At 44.3% G+C, this 26272-nt stretch overlaps 1 protein-coding gene across 1 annotated transcript in view; it reads left to right on the forward strand.

Moving 5' to 3' along the window:
* LOC142767762 (uncharacterized) overlaps window positions 1–25015 on the forward strand; it is a 25571-nt gene extending 556 nt beyond the window's left edge. The window contains exons 2-7 of the mRNA XM_075869992.1: window positions 29–150; window positions 14157–14388; window positions 19251–19433; window positions 21199–21293; window positions 22043–22185; window positions 25005–25015. Of these exons, the coding sequence (XP_075726107.1) occupies window positions 29–150; window positions 14157–14388; window positions 19251–19433; window positions 21199–21293; window positions 22043–22185; window positions 25005–25015 (786 nt within the window). The remainder of the gene's footprint in view (window positions 1–28; window positions 151–14156; window positions 14389–19250; window positions 19434–21198; window positions 21294–22042; window positions 22186–25004) is intronic.
* Window positions 25016–26272: the final 1257 nt, after the last annotated feature.

Genomic DNA, 26272 nt, shown 5'->3' on the forward strand with positions numbered 1-26272 from the left:
GTTCTCTGCTTGTTTCGTTCCCTTACAGGTACCAGATAACGAGAAGCTAAAAGGGCAAAAATTTCTGACGGCCATGCATGATATGAGCAAGACCGAATCAGGGGAGTTCGAATACCGGGTGCTCTTCCGGCCTATGGACGACAACCCAGCGTACGTAAATCAAAACTCCTTTTAAAAAATGTATAGTTGATTGTAAATCATTAACTGACTTGCCTCATAGTGGCACACCTACGTCAGCGTTCGTGTGCTCTGGTGTATGCCCTGCTTGATTTTGATTCGTGCACTGCCACAACAACAAGTCTTAGAGGCCCCGTCGACAGAAGAACTGCTCTGCCAGGTGCCGCAATCAAATCTGGTGTTTGTAATCATTCAATGAAGTTAATCAGTTATTGTTTATTGATTATGTGGACAATTATCTGACCTTGACGCGTTGATACTAATATGTTCAACGAACCTTTAACTTGAAAGGCAGCCGTAGATTTCTGCACTTAGCTTTCTTAATGCGTGCTCACGAAGCCTTAATAGGTGCCCAAAGATATATACTTCCAAGAAAGACAAAACTACCAAGTAGTGTTTGTTCATCTAAAAGAGCGTGTAGTTACACTCAACGCGAACGCTGACGGGTGTGTTTAGATTCGCATGTCCAACCGCCAAGAAACCAAGAAGCGTGGCTGCTTGGAGAGACAGTGAGTGGAAACTAACTCTTAGCTTAGTTCGAGATATTAGATTGCAAGTAGATATTAAGGGCCACTCATCAAGCCCTATAGACCCATTCCATGTTTGTGAACACAGGTAGGCCGATGTCGACATTATGGGTAAAATGATAGCCATAAGCGTTGAGGGCTGCGATGTGCGACAACAAACAAAACTAAGTTGTGAGACGCGACTCACATCCAACCACGACGCAGCTCGTCAGCATACCGTTTTTCTTTCTCGTTGCTTGAGTGAGAACACCACATGCACCATTGAAAACGCCGCAGAAACTGCGGTAGGCAGAGCATCTTTCACCTACCAAGGCAGCGCCACCGCATTTTAGTGACGTAAGTCTGGTGGAATTTGTCTATAACAAATTTTAGTTAAACTGTGGAAGTTGTTGTGCGTTCAATGATGCGCATTATGCCGCAAAAGTTTTTTCATTTGGTTAATTACGAGCTGAAAAAACTGTTTTCTTTTTCAGCGGCGCGAAACTAGGACTAGAGGAGGCGAACTCGACACCCTTGCCGCTCCACCGCGTAGCCTTCGCAAGCCAAATCTCTTCCCTACCCTCTCTGGCATCCGACCAAAAGGTCACGTGCGCATGACGTGCCCGAACAAGCCCAACGCCCGAGCACGCGATAGGCGTTTTATTTGTTGTTGTTCACCAGCATTAATATTGCAATAGCAGTTCTATGGAGACTCTCGGCTGGATTTCAACGCCGGCATTGGCGTCGATGTAATGTACCGTATATGTACACGTATCTATATATATATGAAAATGCAAGAAGGACAAAAATGCAAAAAAAAAACACTCCGGTGCGAGGAATAAAACGTGGGTCCTCTGCGTCGTGAATGCGACGCGTTAACCACTTAGCAAGCGAGGGTTTTTTCTTTTCCCCACTTCATGTGAGGTACTCACGCTGTGTTAGCCATTTAGTGTTTATGAGTAACGCTTGAGCGCTTACTTTGGCGATTTGATTGTACTTTTGTTCGCTTGATTTTGTCTTTATTGCGCAAGTACTTTATTAAGCACCACGAAAAAAATAAAAGCGAGGGTTTTTTTCTTTATTGTGAGCAACCGAGGGGTACCTCTTTGAATGTTTAAACGGCAAGCTAACTATATCTATCACTTACCGCTGCTGGTGGGCTTCTCGGAGGGGAGCTATCGTGTTTTCAGCATTATCAGCAAGATGGTGCAATGCGCACGCGATGGCTCTCATCCCTCACGTGTATTTTGGCCCGCGGAGAGGAGGTGATTGGACGATCTTTAACGCACCTTTATTTCCCCGTGGGGAGGATTGTACGTCTTGGCTGACGTTCAGCTCACACTGAAACGATTCTGTTATAGTTACAGGGCGCACAAAGGTCATTGCAATCGTCGCACAGCCCCCGTTTGCAAAAAGGGCACGCTTTTCAGACGCAGCAAAGTAACAACTGAGACGCTTATTCGCGTGCATCTGTACCCGTGAGTACGTTTTGTGTGTCATTTGTGCGTAAGAAACATGGGGCACATTTTGATCTGCTTGCCATTCTGCGCATGACCTTCCAATTTGTTGCTATCGCGTTCATTGTTTCACATTTGCGGCAAAGCTGTGACTTTTTTTGTGAGCCACGGCGTGTTTCGGCGGGATGGTTTGGAAACGCTGGCTCAGAGGCGGTAAAATAGATGAGCCAACGAGTGCGCGAACGCGTAGGAGTGTTACTTTCACTTCCACGGCCGTCACCTGCTCGATGCGCTGACCGCGGAGGCACTAACGCATGCGAAACGACGGCACACTAGCCCCTCATCTCGTTGCAATTCACGGAGAAAGAAAAAAAGACGGCCACATTCTTTTATCGCATCTCATTACTTATCTCAAGCTTTAATAATCTCTTGAGGCAACAAATTACATAAACTACGCATGTCGTGTTAAAAAATTTTCGCCAAGTCACGTGCCACTGTTGGCAACATCAGAGCAAAGTAGACTGCGTATAGGACCAACATCACTGCACTGCCGTGTACGTAGGGCCATTCATACGCTCACGTCATGTCCTCATTCTCTTGGCATGCACCCACGACAGGAAGGGAGAGCAGTGTTTATCTTCAAATTTTTCTCTTTTCTACGGTGCGTAGCGTTGCATATTTTGGCAGAGGTAATTGTGAACGCCCCATCCAAGCAATGCGCTCGTCAGCTCAAAATTGTCAAGCCTTGTGTGTGGCCCTTTAAGAACGCAGTCTGTGAGCGTTGCTGAAGAGTCTGCAACGTTTCAGCGACGCTCGCATTTGCTACAAGTGTGACATGGGGTTCCATCCATGCAGCCTCCCATGCTTCCATGGCTGGAAAAGGAACCTTCATTTCGGATGCATTTAACTCTTCTCTATGACAAATATGACAATACGAACGATTTTTTTTTTAAAAACTCCTCTACACCGTTTCAAAAAAATAAACGTTTATTCCTCCTACTCCTCCTTGGACAATACTGATCCTCAACACCATTGCCCTTTTCCGTCCAATTTCTATGGCATAATATAAACGGCTAGGCTAATCTCCACACCCTTCTCTTCCCACTCCACTTCTTTTGGCACAGCCTCCTGCCATAAAAGTCTAGGCAATATATTGTTTTGCCTGCGTGACACCATGTTTGGCTACGCTGTGCTTTACCATAGCTTTTTCCTGTTTCTATCCTCCTCATCCTTACCTCCATTTTCCACCATCTTGCTATACACGCCTGGGCTGTACGTGCTTCTGTCTGCCTAATCCTACTGTTCAGAGTACTATGGTTTACCCTTTATCTTCCTCCTTCTTCCTAATCCTGACATCACTCCTCATACCAACTACCTTTTCCCGCACCCTTGCTCCACGAAACTTTGCTATATATCGCTTTGCCTGCCTACCAGTGTACTATTCCATGCCTTATCTTCCACATTTCTCCTTTCTCTATAATCCTCACCCAAACTTCCTTTTTCCATCCCCCTAGCTATGCATGACCATTCGTTACATAGGTTTGCCTGCCACCCTCACTTTTGCTCACCCTCACTTCACTGGCTATACATGCCATACATGGCTATACTTACCTTGCTAGGCAGTCTTGCTCTACATGACTCGGATACGCATTGTTTTGTGAATGTGATTTCAAGCAGTGACATAGGATGAGAGCATACAATGACAAGATATTCCTTTCCTGGTTTCTCTTCCATTCGCCCTTCATTGCTCTTTCTCAGCCTCACTTACTCTTCCCGCTCTTTCGCTACACATGGCGGTGCTATAGATCGATATTCTACACGTGGCTTTGTCTGCGTGATGTCTAGGAGGGTTTCCAGGGGTGGGGGGAGGCATTGGGCTACCGCCCCCGTAAAAAAATTTCGGATGAAGGGGCGGGGGTCCTTGATCTTGGCTCTTGTCCTTTGTCCTTGTCCTTGTCCTTGGCTTGCCAAGGACAAGTAATTAAAATAGATGTTTTTTAGGAATTTTAGTATTCGCCCCCTCCCAAAAAAATTCATGGCTAGGGGCCTGGTGACCTAATAAAACGATATGGTACGAAGAACTTTAATTAAAAATCCGGAGGAGTGCCACTCCTAAAGCCAACACCGCGGGTCACTACCACGTAGCAAGTTAGACCTATCCTAACCGCTACATCACAGGATCTCTCGACAGCCCAAAGTTGATGCTTACATTCCGAGCACTTCAGGGTGTAGCTCGAGTTCTGCTCTGTGAAGACCTAATCCGCGCGTAACGAGGGGCACCAGCAAAACATGTGCTCTAAATTGCACGTACACCAGCAGTGAGGGCACTGCGGGCTGATTGGATTGGATTGGATAAACATTTATTTGGTCCTCCAAAACACAGATCACTGTATTGCGGGCAGCTCTCACGTGGGGACTGAGATGCCAAGCTCTTCAGTCGCCTCGAGGGCTTATTGCGGGCTGAAGTCCTTTGGGTAAGGACAGGGCATGAAAGTGAGATTGACTAGCACACTATGGGTCACCGCCTGTGGTGTCATTAGCTTTTATTGCGATAGTAAATACGTGGATACTCTCCGATAGATTTTGCTGTCAACGTCGGCGTCGCTGTCACTCATCGTTTATGTATAAGTATCTACATATATCTATATATATGTAACTCATATATCGATCTACATGTTTCTACATATACGTATCTACATATATGTAAACGCAAGAAATGAAAATAACAGAAAATGACTTCAGTGCGGGGAATCAAACATCGTGCATCGTGAATGCGAGAAGTTAACCACTGAGCCACAGAAGAGCACCTACTTCAACGTTAAAACGGCAAGCTATTTATATGTACCACTTAGTGCTTATGACGAGCAATTAGGGGGCAATTATCGTGTTTTCAGCATTACCAGTAAGACGGCACAATGAGTGAGTCGCCACATTGCACCATAGCGCATGCTCTCATCTCCTACGCGTACTTTGCCCCGCGAGAGGAGGAGGGTGACGATCCCCCACGGGCTCTTATCTCGCGGTGGGGAGGACCGTACGTCTTCGTTGGCCCTGGGTTTTACCTGGAACAATTCTGTTGTAGTTACCGGGCGCACATAGGTCACTGCAGTAATTGCAGTCCCTGTTTGCGAAGAGGGCGCGCTTCTCAGACAGAGCGAAGTAACACCTGAGACGCTTATTCACGTGCATCTGTACCTGTGAGTACGTTTTGTGCGTCATATGTGCACGAGAAACCACGGGGCACGATGCTATCTGCTTGCAATTATGCGCGTGACCTTCTCATTTGTTGCTATTGCGTTCATTGCTTCGCCTTTGCGGCGATGCTCTGACTTTTTTGTGTGATGGAAGAAATACACTTTTTTTCCAAATAGAAGCACGGGGCCCCCAGCAATTGTAGTGACCCTCATTCGACCGTGCAAGACAATAATTCTGCAGTAGCGTGCTTCCAGTTATCGTGGTGCTCTCTCTCGCATGGCACTGGTGCCAGCCTGGTGTTTCAGGATTGTTTTTCATGGATGGAGGTAAATCGTTGTGATCATTGTTTGATTATTTCTGCACCTTAGATTACTTCTGGCCGTCACTCTAATTTCAAACTAATTTTTAGCATAATCATCCACGTTTTAAAAATGCGTTGAAAACATTATGAGTAGGAGGCTTGATACATTGTCGAAAAGCAGGAATCTCAAAGAGCTATGGAATTCAAACGAGCAAACTATTAGATCACATTGCTCACTTTGTTGTCTCAGTGTGTCACAAACTGTACCATACGTAATAGTGGGGAGTTTGTTGTGGGAGTCTGCTCGCTGTCATTAAAAAGAAAAACTGTAGAAAAAAACACGGTAAACGCTACGAAACCTCGTTTAGCCACCAAAACAAGAAACTTAAGTCCCAAAGCGGCATACATGAACCATAGAGCCCGCATTCTCATGCGAGAGGCAACAGATAAATATTTATAAAATTGCTCCCACTAGTCAGTAACGTTATCAGTAATTTGATACGTCACATCGTGTAGTTTATTCGGGTATCAGGGATGGCTCTCTGCTCCCTCAGAGCAGGGTGCCAAGTACTCTACATCGTTAAACCTTTTTTTTTTCTAAACACGTATACATATTTCCTGTTTGACACGTTAGGCGGAACGCTGTGTAAGCTGTGCAAGACGTTGAGCGAGCAAGATACGTGTTTCTAGCGTTTCGCCTTTGTTGTTGTGCACATCTGAGTGAGCCGCGCCTGTGAGAGCCCGTTAGATGTCTCGACGAGCTACAATATATGCACCAAAAATTGAAAGACACTCTGTACATTTCGGAGTGCGTTCAGCGAAAGCCTTTCGCTACACGAGTGACCATATCATGAGTTTATTTGTTGTTCTTGTTGTTTTCTTGAATGTATAGAGTTCGGTATAACATTTCATGATCGGCGGAATCCACACTCTTGGGACGATACTCTGACCCGCTTGTGATCACTGAGGCGCTTGGGATGCCTCTGAATAACTGTACTGCTTCAACAAGACCTCTGCGGAAAGAGCGAATGGCAGTTTCAGTGATGCCATCCTAAGACAGCGTTTTATTCTGAAACTGACCTTCTAAAACGGTCTAGATACCAAGAAAAAATTTCTAGACTATCGTTTTGTGTATGTGAGTGAGTGATTTTAAATGAAAAGAAGAGAAAAGTGAGCCCCGTAACTGTCTTTCAGTGGGACGACACCTCTACAGTAGCTCACGAGGGGTGGGGGTAAAGGAGGGATAAAAAGGATAGGATTAAAAGGTAAAGGGATAGATAGAGAGAGGAAGGATAGATCAAAGTGCAGGGCAGTGAACGACAGAAAACGACGGAAGTAAAGAGAAGCTAGGAAGGATGGTTATGGTCGCAGGAGTCCGAGGACGGGGCACCACTCGGCGATAGCTCTTGTCGGCGTTAGGAGATGGCCTAGGGTGAACCCAGTTGGCCATAGCTGTGCTGTCGTCGGAGATCGTGGGACTGGTTGGCACAAAATCCAGAAAGCGAATACCCATTCTGGTGTACTTATACAGGCTAATATACTTTTAAAGGTGTTTTGAGATATTGTGCTTTGTCGCCATTTTTTTTAATATTGTTAAAAGTAAAAATAACCACAATATTCATCCTTTAGGATCTGTTTGTCTACATGTTCTGAAGAGTTGCATGAAAACTGCGTGCGGGTGGCACCGGTAGCCGCAGAGACAGCTTGGTCTGTGAAATTCACTTTGCACACGCATCAGTTATCTGGATGCGATCATTCGCGCCGAGTGCAAGTTTATATCATGTGTCTTACACTGTAGCTGCGCAGGTGGTGGTCTGTTTCTAAATTTAAGCGCACGGCTTCTCAGGGTGCAGGCTAGCCCCTCGTCATCCGTTGTAGCCACTCCTAGAAACCAGAGTGCTCACTAGATGGTGCTGTGGCGCTCCCTCCACTTCAATGCGTAGGAGGCTTGTGCTTTAGTGTGGTAGGAGACCACTAGTAGGCGCACCTACGCTTTCATTGGATAGATGCGCTCGCTCCGATGCGTGCTAGTGTGATAGGCCACTGCTAGGCGCAACTGATATTTCCCAAAGCCATAGCTTGGCCAGGCGTCCACTCTTGGCACGCCTTTTCTTTTGCTCGGCAGTCAGCGTGCTTCTAGAATGAGTGACGCCGACAAAGCTGGTCAGCGGAGGTCTCGAAAAGCTGCTACAGCATGCACTCGCACATGGCATTTCGATGAACCACCGGAGCTTCGCCTACACAACTTCATTCACTCCGTTGGTATGCTATCATTTCTTTTTTTGTACATTTGCAATCCCCGTTGGGTTATTTTCAGTAGACATGCATTGGTCTTTTTTTTTTGCAGCAACACCTTCCTCTGTACTTTTGATCAGCACCCTGCTTGGCCAAATATTTTTGCCACTTTTCCGATTTCATGTAAATGGCACGATGGAAAGACGAAGAACACACGAACAAGTCTACTTGTCTCTTTTCATGACGCTGTTTCCGCAATGCTGAACTCGTACCGCCTTAACCAATATTGAATCATACGTTACCTTCGATCCTCTATGAACCTCCTGGTGAAGTTATTTTACATAGAGACATTGCTCAGTGAAGTCACGGAGTGACCGTCATCTAGATATGTTAATGTACTCTACCAGACAAAATCTATCTTTGTTTCACAAGACAGCAATCACTCCGGGCGCTCGTGATATGCGCATGCATGCTTGACCCTTACGACAATGAAATTTCATTGCCTACAGTCAGTACTCAGCGTGTATTTTCACGTTGCTGAAGCACAATCTCTCTCACATGGCCCAGTAGAAGACAAAGATTGTCTAAGATTAAAAAAAACAAGAAATAGTCAAAACATTTGTTTTTATAGCTTTTCTAGTTGACGAAAGGGGATCAGTGAAGCAAAACTGCAAGCTAGCCAAGTTGCAAGGAGTTCATGGAAGTACTTTGCGCGGTACACGTGGGGATGAATAAAGGAGACACACAGACAAGCGCAGTCTAAGAATTGCACTTGCCTATGTGTCTATTTGCTATTTCCGCGTGCATTGTACGCGAAGTACTTCGTTATTACCAGGTAATACTTCAAATGATGCTGCGTAAGGTCACATTTTAAAAGCGAAGCATTTCTTAGCGAACTTCGGCGACTTGGAGCGTATCTATCTATCTATCTATCTATATATCTATCTATCTATCTATCTATCTATCTATCTATCTATCTATCTATCTATCTATCTATCTATCTATCTATGTAGTCACTTACGTTTGAGTGCTCTCGTGATCACCCCCTTAACTAGGCGTGAACCAAAATTAGCATGGAAGGGTAAGATGGTTTGACGAATATGGCGCGCTGGTCAAGACATGAATAATGTCACAATCCCGTCACGTACGTCGTCAAACACTTCTCGCCAGACAGTGGCACATACCAATGAGTGGTTATGTGCCACTGGTATGCGGGTATGTGCCACAGGTGATTGACACTTAGTATCTACCCAGGAACGACGAGAAAACACAAGGACAATTCTAACGCGCGAGCGTTATTACCCGACTTCTGTAGCGTCGACCCGACGAATGCGAAGAATAAATGTCAGGGTCCCAGCTAGAATCGAACCCAAGCAATCTGCGTGGCAATGAAGCATTGTACCACAGAAGTACGCCAGGTCTTGCAACTTCTTTTCAAATAGACGCTAATCTTCATGAGACGTCAATAGTGATTGCAGTGCTTACCCGATTTTCAAAATTTAACATATGTACCCCTTTGATACAGCCGTCACTTCGGGTTAACGACAGTTGTGGTTAGTTGCCATGCGCTGAAGTTGACTTATGTATCAGTGTCCAGGGCGAGCATCCTCGCGAGCATCAGTGCTTCATACAGCTTCTGGTGCTCCTAATACGCATGTTGTCGTCAGCATGGTTGCGCAAGTGCAAACTACTGGTTATATAACTGGTGCGACTCTTCAACATATTTCTGTGCGTGCAACATTTGTACATACATGACGGGCTGCTCAATAAAAAAAATGCCACATGGTCACCTTCCCTCCGCATGCTTCGCATAACGTCGATTCCTAGGTACGTGGGATCTGCCGAATTTTTAGGGGCGGAGCTCCTTAGAGCGGCACCCGTTTGTCTCTCGTAGTCGTAGTCGTAGTCACAGTGTGTAACCAGTCTTGCGCTTTGACCTTCAAGGTGGTGCCGGTGGGAGATTTCTCCTGTGCGTTTTGAACAATAAAAAAAATCACAGTGTGTGCGTTAACTAAAAGCCGAATTCCTCTGTCTCTCATTCCCCATTTGCAGCCATTGGCATGTTCCAGTAAGAAACGTTAGTAGAAGTAGAAAGCCGACTTCTGCTGTCTCTCATTCCCAGTGGCAGCCATTGTTTACCTCCAAGGTAGTGCCTGGTGAGATTTGTCCTGTGCGTGATTAAACAATAAAAAAAATTTGTTCAGAACGCCGTCGATTGATGAAATAAACCAACGAAAGACGCCAGATGTTTTCTAAAGGCAAAACTAAAAGGCGCCAGATAATTTTAAAGCAAAACAAAAAGAAGACACCAGCTGCTTAACGAAAGACGCCAGGTGTTTTCTAAAGCAATGGTTTTATAATCAAAACCATATCGATAGAGGTTTGTAGTTGCCGATGCTCGTTGCTGTCGGTGGGTGCTTGTATGGATAAGGATGCCCAAAGGCGGGCGCGCAGGGCAACAGCGGCGCGCGCTCTCAGACAGGACCCTGAAGTTAGAGCACGCGAGGCAGAAGCGCACCGGGAAGCTGCGTGACGTCCCCGCCAAGATCCTGCAGTACGGGAATAAGAAACCACATCAACAAGGCAGCGTCGGCAAGATCCCGCCGTACGTGAACAAGAAGCTGCAGGGGCTCGTCAGGCACGTCAGCATCGGCAAGATCCTGCTGTACGGGAACAAGAAGCCACATCAACAAGGCAGCGTCGGCAAGATCCCGCCGTACGTGAACAAGAAGCTGCAGGGGCTCGTCAGGCACGTCAGCATCGGCAAGATCCTGCTGTACGGGAACAAGAAGCCACATCAACAAGGCAGCGTCGGCAAGATCCCGCCGTACGTGAACAAGAAGCTGCAGGGGCTCGTCAGGCACGTCAGCATCGGCAAGATCCTGCTGTACGGGAACAAGAAGCCACATCAAAGGCAGCGTCGGCAAGATCCCGCTGTACGTGAACAAGAATTAAGCTGCAGCGGCATGTCAGCGTTGGCGAGATCCTTGCGTACAGGAACGAGAGGCCGAGGCAGCACGTCCACGTCGGGAAGCAGATCTTGAAAACGTTTGACAATGGCAATCGGCGAGGAAGCGCGCATATCGCCAGGCGAATTAACAGAAGAAACTTTCACGGTATTTCTTCCAGGAGCTTCGCCCAATCTCATCATAATTCACCTCGTGGATCTGCCGTCAATTTTTTAGTCCTACAAAAAAAATTGTACAGTTTTGCCCTAAAGGTAACAGTTTGTATACGCGAAGCAGCGGACGCTGACGCTTACACTCGCGGTGGTGTTGACGCTTGCGTTCATCGCACGTTGCGCAACCATGGGAGAAAACTGCATCGGCGCAAAGCACGCAGTTGATGAAGCGGTGTTTCCACTGGAACATGTCAATCGCTGCTAATTGGCAATGAGAGACAAAAGAAACCAACTGGACAAAGAGAAACCGATTGGACCAATCGGTTTCTAATGTCTTTCATGTGTAGTCGGAGCGAGGATCATATAGGGAGGGGGGGGAGTAGGTTTTCGGTGTCATTCACTCTTAATTATTTGAAGATTAGTGATACTCACAATCCCAACAAATGGGATTTCCTACTTAAGAAGATCTTCTAGATCACAGTGTTACGAGCATGAAAGTATCATTGCAGTGCAGCCCCTGAAAGGGTGGCTGTTCACCAACGACGACAACATTGTTGTGGAACCAAGCTGTGGTTGTATTGTTGACCTATATTCAGTGCGTTTTATGCAAAAAGATCTCGTTCTGATTTTGGCTATTGACCCCTAAATAAACACTCTCTGCAACAATAGAAATATGGAGAAACATTTGCATTACCATCATATTCATTAATTTATTATTTCCAACAAGTCTTTTACAACGAGTTGGGGGGTCCCTCGGGCGCAAAGCGGTTGAATAAACACTTGAGAGTGCCTGAGGCTCCACGTACATGGCAGCAGATTCGTAATTAAAGCTCTTAAAAAAATTGCTGTAATGTAAGTAGGCAATTACAACAAAAACTAAGACGAAAATTCTACAAATACAACAGTAGAACAAATAGACTCAGACCAAACTAATAACTCTGTATCTGCACTCATGAATACACTGAACAGTATCAAAATAAACATGACAGAGAGTGAAAAAAAATGCGATACATCGAGTAGTGACCACATAGCATGATAAAAAAAAGATACTAGGCCAGGGTGAAGAAATATTCTCGTATTTCTCTTTTTGTGAACATTAAAAAGTTGGGCTTATTATTTATATATTTGTTAAGTAGGGATGGTAATGTATGTTTAAGGGAGTGTAGAAAATAATTCGTGCGAGAACGAGCAACGAGACACCTGTCTATGCTTTGGGTTGGTGAATCCGTGTGTTGAAGACCTATGTTTGATATGTCTTTAAGAAATGATCGGAAGTGTTCCTTCTCAAAGAAGTAGTTCTTAATTAGTCGAAAATTGTACATGTGTTGCATGCTTATTATTTTGTAGCGGTGGAATAAAGTACCAGTGGAAGTACAGCGTAGGACGTTTGCAATGTAGCGCAGTGCCGTTTTCTTTTGCAATAAGAAAATAGTTTTTTACGTTGGCTAAGGTTGTGGTGCCCTAGGCAATAAGGCAGTAGTTTATGTGTGAGGAAAACAAAGCATAGTGGATTTGCACTTTAGCTTTTTCTGGAAGAAAGTGCCGACCTAGTGACAATATTCTAGCAGCAGGCGATAATGAATTAGTCAATGATTTCATATGACATGACCATTTCATATGAGCGGAAAAAGTTACACCTAGAACTTTATGTTTCTCCACTACTTCTACGGGTTTTCCCTCAAGCGTCAACGATTGGTGACGATTAGTTTCCGTGCCCCTGGATCTGAAAAAAAAAATAGCTTTCATTTTTTTCGCATTTATTCGCAGGCCATTCGTAGTAGACCACCGCAGTACATCTGATAATACGCTTTGGACTTTGACGATAATCTCAGCTGTATTTTTTTCCGAAACAAAAAAACTGGGGTCATCCACGTACAGTAGAAATTCAGCATCGTTATTTATGTCCACAATATTCTTACAAGGAAACGTATAATTGCGGATATTTACGATGTTTACTTGCGATGACAATGGCTGACACACTGGCGGGCTGGGACCTGTTTTTTTTTGTTTTGTTTCCCTGGGAGGTTGGCTCATACCCACTTAGGGGGATTGGCCAAGAAAGTGTAGTGCAGTTTATCTATAATCATTTTAACTATGTGTAATGAATTGGTATTATAATAAGACTAATGTAAAAATAAAAACAACATAAAAAGAGCAAACGAAAAAAAAAATCAAGTTGAGCAATTTTGAGATTTGAGGTGTTATGTTTACCACTTAGCTGCGTTTACTTCACTGTGCCCTTGGGAGTAATAAATAATTTTTTTTTGTTTTTGATTGAAGATCACAAAGGTATACGCTTGGTTGCCTGAATATAATCGCAAACGGCATTGAAAGCATCCCTGTGGCAATGTCCCAAAGCTGAGGCGCCAAAGCTTAGCGCCGTTTCCGCCGTCAATGTAAGACCTATTTTCCGAAATGGCATAACTAGTAACCTTTTTCTAAGTATTTCGTAGCGGCGACAATACAAAAAATAATGATCTAGTGATTCCATTTCTCCGCAGAATGCGCAGAGGGGTGATGTTGTCTGACCAGCTCTGTGTAGATATAGGTTTAGGGGGGGGACACGACATGTCTTTATCCACTTCGTAGCCTTTTCTTCCAAGCAGAGACCCTCTACCACTTTATGCCCCGACCCCACTGCTACCTTGTGGCAATATCATTTATGTAGATACTGAAAAGCATTGATCCTATGATGCTTCCTTGAAGAGTACCGCAAGAAATGGTTTTATAGGAAGAAAAACAGTTAGCGATTGAAACACACTGTTTCCTCTCGGACAAATATGAACAAAATAGGGAATCAGCCACACGACGTACCCCATAGGCGTCTAACTTGCCGAGTAAAATGTGATGATTAAGGGTATCGAATGCCTTGCTCTAGTCAATGAAGACGACACCCAGCGTAAGCTTTTTTTTCTTCGATGTTTTTGATTATCAATTCTTTTTGGGTTAACAACGCAATATGTGTGGATTTGCCACACAGACATATGCCGATAATCTCAAAAGCATCGTTTGGGGGATTGGCAAAGAAGGTGGGGATCAGTTTCGACGGCTTTAATGCAGTGAAGTTGGTGCGTGTATCAGTTCATTTATATACTCATCAAGACGTAAAAAGCTCTTCACGTTCTTTAAGTGGTTTCCGTTAACAGTGTTTTTTATTCCCACAGCATTGCTGTGGGACTGGAAGACGACACCGGCACGTTCGCAATGGAAGTGGGCGTGAGCCAGTCTTATGCCTACGGAGCCCTCAGAAACAACAAGAATTGGAACAGGAATGATCGAGCACAAATTGCGGACAACTACTACCTCCAGAAAGGCGAATACTACGTCATGAATATGAAGCTGAAGACGCCGTACGGCCCGAACAAAGGTGGAACAGGGATTATTAACGAAGTTGAGGTTTGTACATCTGTTCTCAATTCCCTTCCGTGGCCCCATTTTTGTGCGTTTTCCCTAGTCGCTGAGCTCATCTGTTCACTGTTGAGGGACCTATTACTCACGTAAGATTTATCATAGTGCAAGTTGCCTTTTCTCAACTTACCGTTTTACGGCAATGTTATTCAACGGCGCATATTTCTAGAGAAGTATTATTCACAAATAAATGTACCTGATTGACTCATCTCCAAGATCGAACGTGTTTCATGGGTATTGCTGACTCTACTCTATAAATCTCAAACACGCATAGTGCAAGCGGCCCCTGGACTTTTTGCCAGCAGCCCTCCCATGCGTGACTACCTTCATTCTAGTGTGTGTTTTTTGTTGTTGTTGTTGTTTCGTAATTTCTTCCTATGTACATCTGATAATGCTCAACCTTTCTAAATAGTTGTCCAATCATCGTTCCGTCTATTGCGAGTAATAATTCTATTGTTCGGGTGCGATACGCAGACGTGACTTGCATGAAGCATTTTTTTAGCTAAGCTCTCGATGCTTCCTCGATTAAACGAAGAATTAGGTGTGCAAAAGAAATCATGCAAGAGCTACAATATTGCTAAACCAGGCCTATAAAGAGCTCTACAAATAAAGATACTTCCAGCTGCGACGAGGAATGCAGACGCATACAAACCGATAGCTTTCCAAATTTGTACCACTTAAGTAAAATATACCCTACACAATTTAGAGAAACATGTCCATGGGGTTCAGACACACCGACAGTAAGCCATATAACGATGGAATAGCCCAAGAGGCCCGCACCTATCGACCACCCACACGTTACTATTGACATGTGTTACACAGGCAGTGAGCGGCTTGACTTGTGGACGAGGTTCAGCAGAGCCAAATAAATTTACTTGACCAGGCCCAGCGAGCCGTTCCTGCCAGCGGAGCCCTTGACTGAGGGCCCGACGTCATCTGCCTGCATGGATCCTCCTTTTTTTCTGAATAAATTTTCTTCCTCTTCCTCGAGCTATGATTCTGCCAACAAACCTGCGTAATAGCGGAGAGAAAAGCCCTTAATATGGAAGCCTTAAACACGTCTTCAAACTCTAAAACGGACCACCGGAGACACAAGTGATTGAGTAACGCATCATAGTGCAATTGGGTCAAGCTTTTAATTTATCATGACGTCATACACCATGAAGACTTGCTGCGTTATGAGGACGTCATTGTGCCATAACACTGACTTTATTATAAGGTCCTCTCATTTAGTGACGTCATCTTCCCTTTGTCATTGGGGTACCGTTCTTCAACGCATTACAACGTCACGTGAAGTGTGTCATCGTGGGTCCAATGTCATAAATTGGGCAAACAACCAAGTTACGCGCCTAAGGCAATCTGAAGAGGGATGTTCTGTGAAACAACCTGAGAAAAGAACAAAGATTTCGCTCATGACTTGTCTCAGAAAAATTTTTAAGCGGATAGAGAAGTTGTGTCTGTCATACATCATTTGTAGCGGGGTAGCTCCTAAAACTATGAACAAACTGTTAGCAATATTTAAGCATTACATAAAATTTCAGGCCAGATACACGAACAACACTACACGATCGTGACTTGAAGCAGTGAAAAGGTTTGGATCACTGTACTCTGTGAATTTTGCCGTCTCCTGAAAGAGCGGCTCATCTTGCTTCTAGTCTGCCGATGAAACCTTCATGCCACCGTCAAGATGAGCCGTTGTTTCAGGAAACGGCGAAATTCGCAGAGTGATTCTGGTGCATTTCGGTGAGAGGATTCATGTACGGGACCCCGGGCGGCGCCATTGCATTAGTCTGCTTTCCAACTGTATGCACTAACTTTTAAGGCGAGAACGCTAAAAAGTACGCTTCGCAGATATTCAGACGTCAGTGTCGGTGTCGGCGTCATTAGTTGTGAGCGAAAAATCATATAATGCCTGACCAAAAAATGGAGAATGATGCAAAATAAATATATAAAAACTCTACTCTGAGTGGGGATCGAGACAGGTTCAATTGACGGGAGAGTGGGGGGGGGGGGGGCTTTAAAACACGGCCACGCACCACGCAACTGCATTTGAATACAGTGAAAGTAGCTTCCTCTTGTGGGAAACGCAGTGAACGTAATTTCCATGTTTTACAAACGTACGCGTCCTGTATGCAAGCTTCACAATAAATACAGTACGGTAATTGCCGTAATAATGCATGGTAGAAGCGTACATTACCATTGGTTCTCAGAACACGGCCTCATAGTAACGTCTTAATAGTTAAAAACCCGGTCACAAACCACGAAAGGCACACACGTTACTGCGCCTATTTCATTAAGGCCGCGTATTGTGTGCGTAACAAGTTCGAAAAGACTTATTGCACTAAGTGTTTGAGGTACGCACTATAGGAACAGGACATCGCTATTGCGTTTAACTCTTAAAAGAGAAGCTTTAAGGGCCCCTAATTTTTTTTTACTATTTTTCCGGCTCCCTCGTTGGGACACACATAACATTTTTTTCCCTGAAACATTTCGTGTACCATTTCAAATATTCCATAGTATTACCTCTACGAGAAGGGCTTATTCGGAGGCGACGTGACGGTCGACTCAAACGTGTAAAATAAACGCGCACCAGAAACCATATCCCCTGGCTGAACATCCACTTCTCCTCTTACCTCCCTGCTCCCTGCGACAGAGATGTACAGACCCAAATCACGTATTTGGTAATATTTCCCTCCGCGCTGACGGAGCGCACTGGGCGAGTCAAACATTCTCTTGAGGAATAATGCGTTTCAAATGGTCACCATGCGCAAGTCTAGCCCCGCCGTGGTGGTCTAGTGGCTAAGGTACTCGGCTGCTGACCCGCAGGTCGCGGGTTCGATTCCCGGCTGCGGCGGCTGCATTTCCGATGGAGGCGGAAATGTTGTAGGCCCGTGTGCTCAGATTTGGGAGCACGTTAAAGAAGCCCAGGTGGTCGAAATTTCCGGAGCCCTCCACTACAGCGTCTGTCATACTCATATGGTGGTTTTGGGACGTTAAATCCCACAAATCAATCAATCAATCAATGCGCAAGTCTAGATTTCTCGCAGACCATTGGCCGTTCAAATGGAGACGCGCTACGGTAAATAAATCGCTATTATGGTCTATAACCTCGAAAAGTCCGACATAGTGCACCAGCGGTTTCACGCAAAACCCGTGTTCATAGTTGGCGTCTACAGCAACACTATGTCTCCACAATTGCACGTTACGTGTCGGCGTCACTGGTCAAAACGTGTCTTCGAGAGATCTTGCGAAAAAGGAGTGCACGAATAAACAAGGCGTCTGGCTTCTTCGGTACGACAGACGATCTCTGTTATGCAGGGATCATGGTGGTCCGAAAGCGGGAAAGCGCTATCGAGGGTATGACAAGGTGACCGAGTATATGGAAGAAAGAAAGGACTGTGGCTGGTAGCTTGATGCTGTGCTGAGTTAAATGCATAATTGATCAAAAGGTAGAATGCTGTTACAGTTCTTGTGATCTGATGCAATATACATAGACCGCGTGTTTATGAGAGTTCTGTTAGTTCATTTTGTTAGACCATTTGTTTGGAGATGATATGGTTCAGAGTGCCGAAACCTTTAGGTGCAGACACGAAGCACCTCTTCCACCACGTGTGCAATGAATTGTCGCCCAAGGTACCAGATAACCAATTTAGTGCCATAGATTCACAAAACGCAACATGAAGCAAGACACATCAGCTGCAGTTTCCGATTGTTCATACAGCTGTCTTGCACGGCCGTATTAAAAGCCTGCACAACGGAAACACGAAGACTCTTCGGAACCACCAGAAAATGTCATGAGCCAGTGCTGGTGCAGTTTCTTTAGGGGCGAAGCTCCTAAAGCCGTGCGTTTGTCCTTCTGCTGTGACCGGTTCATGACCACCTAGTTCATGGATGATTCAGCAGTTGGCGCTAGTGTGACACAGAGAGACAGACAGACAGACAGACAGACAGACAGACAGACAGACAGACAGACAGACAGACAGACAGACAGACAGACAGACAGACAGACAGACAGACAGATGGACGGATGGACGGACGGACGGATGGATGGACAGATGGACGGATGGATAGACGGATGGACAGGCAGACAGAGTGACAGACGGGGGGACAGACAGACAGACAGACAGACAGACAGACAGACAGACAGACAGACTCATGGTTTACCGATAAAACTCTGCGAAGTTTCGGCCCACTTATCGTTATTCACTCCGTGGACATACGGTAAATTTTTGTAGACTAGATTATCTCGAATGCACTAGTGCGTAGCCGATGATTTTGGTTCGGCAGCAAGTTCTTGTGTGTTGCTGTTCTTTTGCTGCTCTGTCTTAAAGATCCTGATATGATGAAATAGCTGGTGCAGTGATGCAATATAGATGTCGAACTTGTCCACGGCACCTTCCGTCGTAGGAAGCGACCGTCGCGAAAAACAATCTGCGTCAGCGTTACGTCGACCGCTTTTATAGGTAACTTGAAAGTCATATTCTTGTAGACGGAGTGTTGAACGCTCAAGCCGACTAGATGGATCACGCAGATTTACCTACCAGCAGAAAGAGTAACATCTTTCCGAACAATTGTTATGGGAATTTAGAGCTATCGTATGAAAAATACCTGAAAGCTATGCGGATTTCGTATGAAAACATTTCAATTTTGATATTTATGCAGAACGCTCCATTGTGAGCATTGTTGATTTCACATACAGGGCATCTATGATTACGCATAAAAAGTCATCAGCAAAGAAAACGTGATCAGGCGTTCACTCATTGTATTCCTTTAGGAACCACGTCTACTTGATTCATATCCTACACAGCGTCGAAACATTGTTGACCTCTTTTTTATTCATCTCCTTTCAGTTCATGGTCAACGGCATGGTGGCTTCCCACAAGCCGCGGTTCGAAAGTGATGATCTCCTTGGCGTGGCGCGCTATTTATTTTATCATGCAAGCACCTTTGATAAAATTGAAGTTTTAGAACACCACTTCCGGTACAACGGCATCACGAAAAGTCTCGCACCGCATCCGACCGAGAAAGTATACGTAAGTTTTTCGCACCTGCATGGCTTGGTTATGTCATCTCACCGAGATATTGAGACCTCGTCAGCCACACACACACACACACACACACACACACACACACACACACACACACACACACACACACACACACACACACACACACACACACACACACACACACACACACACACACACACACACACACACACACACACACATATATATATATATATATATATATATATATATATATATATATATATATATATATTTGAGAAATAAAGGAGCACACTTACGAAAATTTGATAGTTGTTCACGTTTCGGCCGTGGCATGGCCGAAATGTAGAGTAAGCAACTATCAAATTTTCGTAAGTGTCCTCTTTTATTTCTCAATTATATTTGCACTGGACCCACAGAACTTCTTTTTTGAATCACACATATATATATATATATATATATATATATATAGGCAGGCATGGTGGTTGAGTGGCCGTAGCGTTGCATATAGTCAAGTAGATCCTCCGTGAGCGGTCACAACGTCATTTATTTCGACGTTTCGGCATAGAGTCTGGCCTTCATCAGGATCGGCCTTCATCCTGATGAAGGCCAGACTCTAGGTCAAAACGTCGAAATAAACCACGTTGTGACCGCTCACGGGGGATCTACTTGACTATATATATATATATATATATATATATATATATATATATATATATATATATATATATATATATATTCAAGATACATGTGAGACAGTCAACTCAATACTCTAGGTCTAAGAAATAACAGCTTCAAAAAGAAGTTATGGAGCAATGAGAACAGATGGGATCAAAAATACATGATGGTTCAATTGAAATACCATTGAGGAAATTGTTGACTAGTATTGAAAATTGGCCCATGACTTTCAATTGAAAGCCATCAATGAACTCGATATAGATTTATCCTTTAGAGAAATTGAAATGGTGATAGAAAATACGTTGTGGATCAATTGAAATATCACAAAGGCAATTGTTGACAAGCATTGAAAATTGGCCCATGACTTTCGATTGAAAGCCATCAATAATTTACCAATACGAAAAAAAAGCAATTATTCTTCGCAATTGACAGCGGCTTTTCGCCAATAATGCGGTATATATTTTTCTTCGGGGTCCAAGAAAGTACAGCGGATGCATATGTCACCGGCTTTCAATACGAAATACGGCTCAACTGTTTTGCGTTCGTTTTTTTCCCACGAGCAACACATATAGGTTTGTCCGCTGACTATCATCACTGTTAAAACTAGTCAAAATTGCATTTTTTTTACACACAATGACACGTGATGAATTTCTTTTCGAATCTCAGGTTTGAAAAGATGACTCAACACAATTATTCAAACGAGGATGTGAGAAATGTGCTTCATGGGCGTGGTTGGAAATTACTTGTCGTTTGAACTGAAAGCGAGCCAAAAGTATAGTGTCCGTCCTCTCGTACGGGTTAATATTTCATCTTCAGCCCTTTTCAACTACACTCTAATCTCATTTTTCCATCCTTGAGCTGGATATTTCACACATTTACCCTTCCAATACCAGGGGCCATACGCAGGCTGCTGTGACGAGGTATTCCTCGTTTTATTTTCACTTTTGTATTCATAACGAAAGTTGGTGTATTTATAATTCAACCTCACTTGCTTTGTTACGTCACCCGCCCTCTCCCCCCAATTGGTATGAAAGAACATTGCGCTCGCCTATGCTGCCAGTATGTATCTTTATCAGTGGGCTAAGAATTTGCATTCTTTCAATTTTTACAGAATATCTTCAGCTACAACAATATCTTCCAAATGACCTACGGAGGTTACGCGGTAATACGAGGGAAGTTTCAGAATACTCATGCAAGTATTAAGGGGTGAGTAGATCCGCTGATCATAATCTTCAATTGTTAAAACCGTCACGAACAGCTCCCTTGTAACAGGTTTATAACCACACATTTCTTTGAAATTCGGGGGGTTCACTCAATGCCCTTTATGTGTGTCTGTGCGGTCATTTTTAGCTATGCGTCACAAATGCACATGCAAAATGAAGTTTAGCACGCTGGGGGGAGAGGCGGGGGGGAGTGGCGAGGGATTCAAACACACCCTAAGCCAACACCAACATAATCAATGTACACCTGTGCTTGAGATAATCGTGATAGCGTGTGTCAATAACAATCACGCTGTGCACTATGAGAGCGCCTTCACGCGTATTAGGGAGTCCAGCCTACGTAGTCTGCGAAATATATCAGCTTTGGTTGCCAATCATGATGCACTGTCTGAAAATGCATCAAGTTGACGTGACATGATTCAAAGACAATTGGTATTACACTCCAAGAAAAAAAAATGAAGCAAGGATGTGTTTTGTGTGAGGTTTAGTAATTAATGTTTAGCAGCGCTTAATCAGGCATTTCTATTATCCCACAATTGGTCGGCTTCTATCCTTGCACAGACATAATCAAATATGTCTCTAATACGTGTACAGTTTTTTTTTCGTTGCATTCATATCAAGCGAAAAAAAATATTGTTCAGGTTGGTTTTGAAACAGTGCACACTGAAAGTTCGTCAAACATGTTAGCTCTCCAGCAAAGTATTTATCTGCACATTAAAGACATCTTCCAAATAGGAACCCTGATGAGATGCGAAGCAGCAGCGTTGCACACGACGATTCGGCGGGCGATTTGGTGGAGGACGCGCGGCGCTTTCGAGACGTTGCCGACGACGTTGCCGATGACGACGAGGTCGAGGACTCATTCTGGTTCGCGTCTTGTTGGTGTTCCCGAGTCGCTAAAGATGCTTGCGCTCGACTTCCTTGAATCGCGTGTCATCGGTGTCACCCGCGCGCTGTCTCTATTCTCGAACATGTTCGGCATGCTTGACTCGCACCTCGTCAATGTTGTTGGTCTGGCACTGCTGACGTTTGCGTTCGGCTTCCCTGGCCCGTGCCCGATAAGTGTTGCCGGTGCGACATCGCTAACGCTCAGAACGCCGGTGACAGCCGGATTAGGCCCAATTGCTTCGGTACATGTTTCGGCGGGTGAAGGAGCTTCGCTTTCGGGCGTCCTCTTCATCGCAGATAAAAGAGCCGAAAGAATGTAAACTCGATGTTTACTTGAACGTCGCGAGCGGCGGAGAGGGTGAACCTTGAGAGAAGTGACACGTGGTGAGTGCGCGGCAGGCGATGGAGAGAGTGACATGACCACGCACTGCGAGGAAAGACGTGAGCTACGTGGCACCGCCCCAACAGCTGCAGCGAGGGGAGCACGGTGCGGCGCGTTGGCACGGAGACACGGATGGACAGCGTTATACAGGTCATTCAAAGAGCTGCTTCGCATCCAATATGCAGCAGAATGAAGTACAATGACTGCAAGTGTGCATCGTTAATGGGCAGTCATGCAGTGCGTTCCAAACGTGCAGTCTTCTCGGCGTAATAGCTGGAAAAAAAACGCGTATTGGTACTGAAGAGGCACCTTTGGCCCTCGGATTGTCTCCCCTTCTCAGCATCTAACATTTTATTTCATCCTCACTTCCCATTTAACCCCTTTGCTGTACAGTACCATACGCGGCAATGGTATGCTTCACCACTCCTCCTCACATTTGCTTTACCATTCTACTCCTTGCTATAGTGCAGCATACATTCAGATGATACGCTTTGCTTTCATAAAGCACGTCGAATTCGACGTACCATCTTACCCTTTTATACTAATTTTTGTTAACGCCAAGTTAGGTGGTAATTACGAGAGTACCAAGACGCAAGCGGCTATATAGATAGATACCTAGATAGACGCCAAAAGTGCTTACAATACACAAAGAAATGCTTCGAATTTATTGATAGCTGTCTTGTTCTTGTGTATTTAACATGACTTGAACTGTTAGAGCTTAATCTCGTAGCCCTTAAATACTATGGAGCCAATTATAACAATCATAATTAGTTCTATTGTAATTAGCTAAGTGCTGGTACGAGTCAATAGATTTATTTAGGGATGATATCGAATGGCTCCGAAGGCGTTGCAACACCCTTGAGGAACAAGACCAGTCTGGTTCACTCAACCACACAATCCAAGCGTCAAATTCATTACCGTTCTTAAGCGTTTCGCACTTGCTGAATTTATGTTATTTTATCGTGTGGCAGACGAAGTTCACTGAGTGAGATATATATGCCCATGATTGTACTGTTGAGGTGAGCTACATGCATGACTTTTGTAACGCGCGAACGCCGGTTATTGGCTGTGACTCGGGCGACAACTTTTTCAATTCCCTGCATACATAGCTATGCTCTACATGGTTCGGCCAGCCCGATTCCGTACATGGCTATCCCATGCCCTACTTTCTCTGTTCCTCCTTTTTATCTTCCTCGTCTTCTCTTCATCTCACCCCTTCACTTTAAATGGCTTATTATGTTATGTTATGTTATGTTATGTAAGTTATATGAGGCAACGCTAGGGTAAACTACGGTATAGTCGAAACTATGAGGGAATTAAAAAGGGTTCAATAGTAGGCTAATAGAAATTAAAATTGTGACAGAGCAATATTCAACACCCACAACTGGCACATATCCTCAATACTAGTTGGTGACTTCAACGTACACTTTGTGGTCCCTACGATCTGTCTTTGTCTTCGACTCTTTCTCGCTTTGTTGCTTGATGTCACTCAGTTTACATTATTTGGGGCGACGCTCGGGTAACGTTTGTCAGACACAAAAAAGGTTTAACAATGCACTAATGTCAGTAACAGTTTGCACAGAACAATGTAAAACGCATACAGACACAGACCCTTTATTTGAGTTGGTGACTTCGAAGTAGACATTGTGGATTTTCAGACTTAGCTTCGCTCAGCCGTCATGATTCCCTTTTTCCCACCATTTTTATTTTCTATTTTGATGTCCCCACGATTTTCTCTCGGCACTTGTTCACTGACCCTGCTCGTTTGTGTAAAGACGCACTAGTCGAATCTTAACGCGTGTTCTGGGAGTGAAGCGAACGTCTGAAGAGAGGATGAACAACACGTGTAGGTTCACAAAAATGTTTGTTTTTTGGTCTAGCAATACGACAAAACTTACACCAAATCGCTGCACAAAGGCTTTTGTCGACAGCACACTTTTGGGGATCACGTATTTTTACAACAGCTCCACAGCGGACCATGACCGAACCCAGAGATCCTCAATCTACCCTTTTCAACATTGTAAAGTTAGCTTTCGTGCCCTGTCGTTTAGACAATTATTGGTGGCTCGTCACTGAATGAAAATAGTCTGTTAAAGCACGGTTCGCTTATGGAATGAAGCGGAAATTGTTGTCGCCTATGTAAATATAAACACTCACAATAGACAACGGGAGGCAGCATCAGCTGCTCCGCAGTAAAACTTTGCCGGATGTGATAAACCGTTTTCTTGTGTGTCACAGCGTATCAACACCGCTTCGAACAATGTGTGCCCGCATGCTCGAGCTTAGAGTGTCTTCCAGTCGCAGATACAAGGTCCAGTAAGTTAGAGCACCTTCAACATAAGGTGGAGCGTCATGTATCGCACATGTAATGGATGGGCCTTGCGCGATTCGCACATGTCTAATGTCATACATCTGTTCTGTTCACAGCGTTGGGTTGATGGCGGAAAGTGCAACCAAATATGCGAAACGAACATTAGAAAACACCAAAGACGTCAGTGATATTTTGACAATTACGGTGCTGCCCGGCCTGAATGTAGTTTTCGTGAAGCTCTTGCAAGACACTCAGACTATGAAGCTGACTTACGAGGGTTATTTTGGGCTGAACGTGTCAAACATTGACATCGAGAACGTCGAAGTTGTGAGTTTCTTGGTTTCAATACTGACCTCATCCGCTGCTGCACGAGTAGTGGCAACGTCGACTTGAAAGCACTCCGTATGCAGGTTGTCCCCACATACCACGCAGCATGGTGAAAAAAAAAAGGGGAACGGCGTTACGTAAAGTCCAGTGCACATTGTTCGCACTATACTGTTGTAGTCACAGCTAATTTTCTTGCTTAGTAGTGTTTAGATAGTCAGTCCTACTTATGTTTGTTGCTTTACAAGTACTCAGGTATTCATAAAACGTCAATGAAGTATTTGTAGACGTGCTCAAATGACACCTAACTTCACTCTTTTCAACAACGTACTATATATGGGCCCATTTTTTTTGGCTAATAGAGAAAACACACAAGATTTGAAAACTATTGTGTATGAAATAAAAAAATCTGCAAGACGTGGAGCGTAGACTGGACTCGCAACTTCAAAGTGATCATCCTGTTCAAGAGCGGCGCTGCCTGAGGCGCGCTCTTATATATATATATATATATATATATATATATATATATATATATATATATATATATATATATATATATATATATATATATATATATATATATATATATATATATATATACGAGGCGGGAGGCGTGAGCTCTTTCTGAGTAGCGAACATCGCCTTTCAGAACGGGCTCGTCTGCGCTGAGGCTTATCTCGTCAGTGAACAGGAGGGGGGGGGGGACTTATTGTTGTAGCGCTATCGCGGAAACAATCAGCGCGCGGCTTGTGCCCCCACACCGGGCGGGAGCTTCTATGGGCTGCTGCCTCAACACAAAAAAATGGTGCCAAAAGTGTACATGGAGCAGCCGTGTTCTGTTACACCAGCGTTTTTTTAGAGTTACGTGAAATCGAACCTTAATGAGTTGACTTCTAGGCCCACTTCATATAACATTTGCAATTTTCTACCCTTGCTTCGTTTAAAACATTTGAATATGTTGCTATCGCATTCAATGTTTCGCCCTTTCGGCGAAACTTACTTTTTGATTAGCCCAAAAACAACATATAATAAGTACACCATTCAATGCAATGCCGTTAGG

The sequence above is a fragment of the Rhipicephalus microplus genome, chromosome 7 (assembly GCF_043290135.1).
Source record: "Rhipicephalus microplus isolate Deutch F79 chromosome 7, USDA_Rmic, whole genome shotgun sequence".
In the NCBI taxonomy this organism is placed as follows: Eukaryota; Metazoa; Arthropoda; class Arachnida; order Ixodida; family Ixodidae; genus Rhipicephalus; species Rhipicephalus microplus.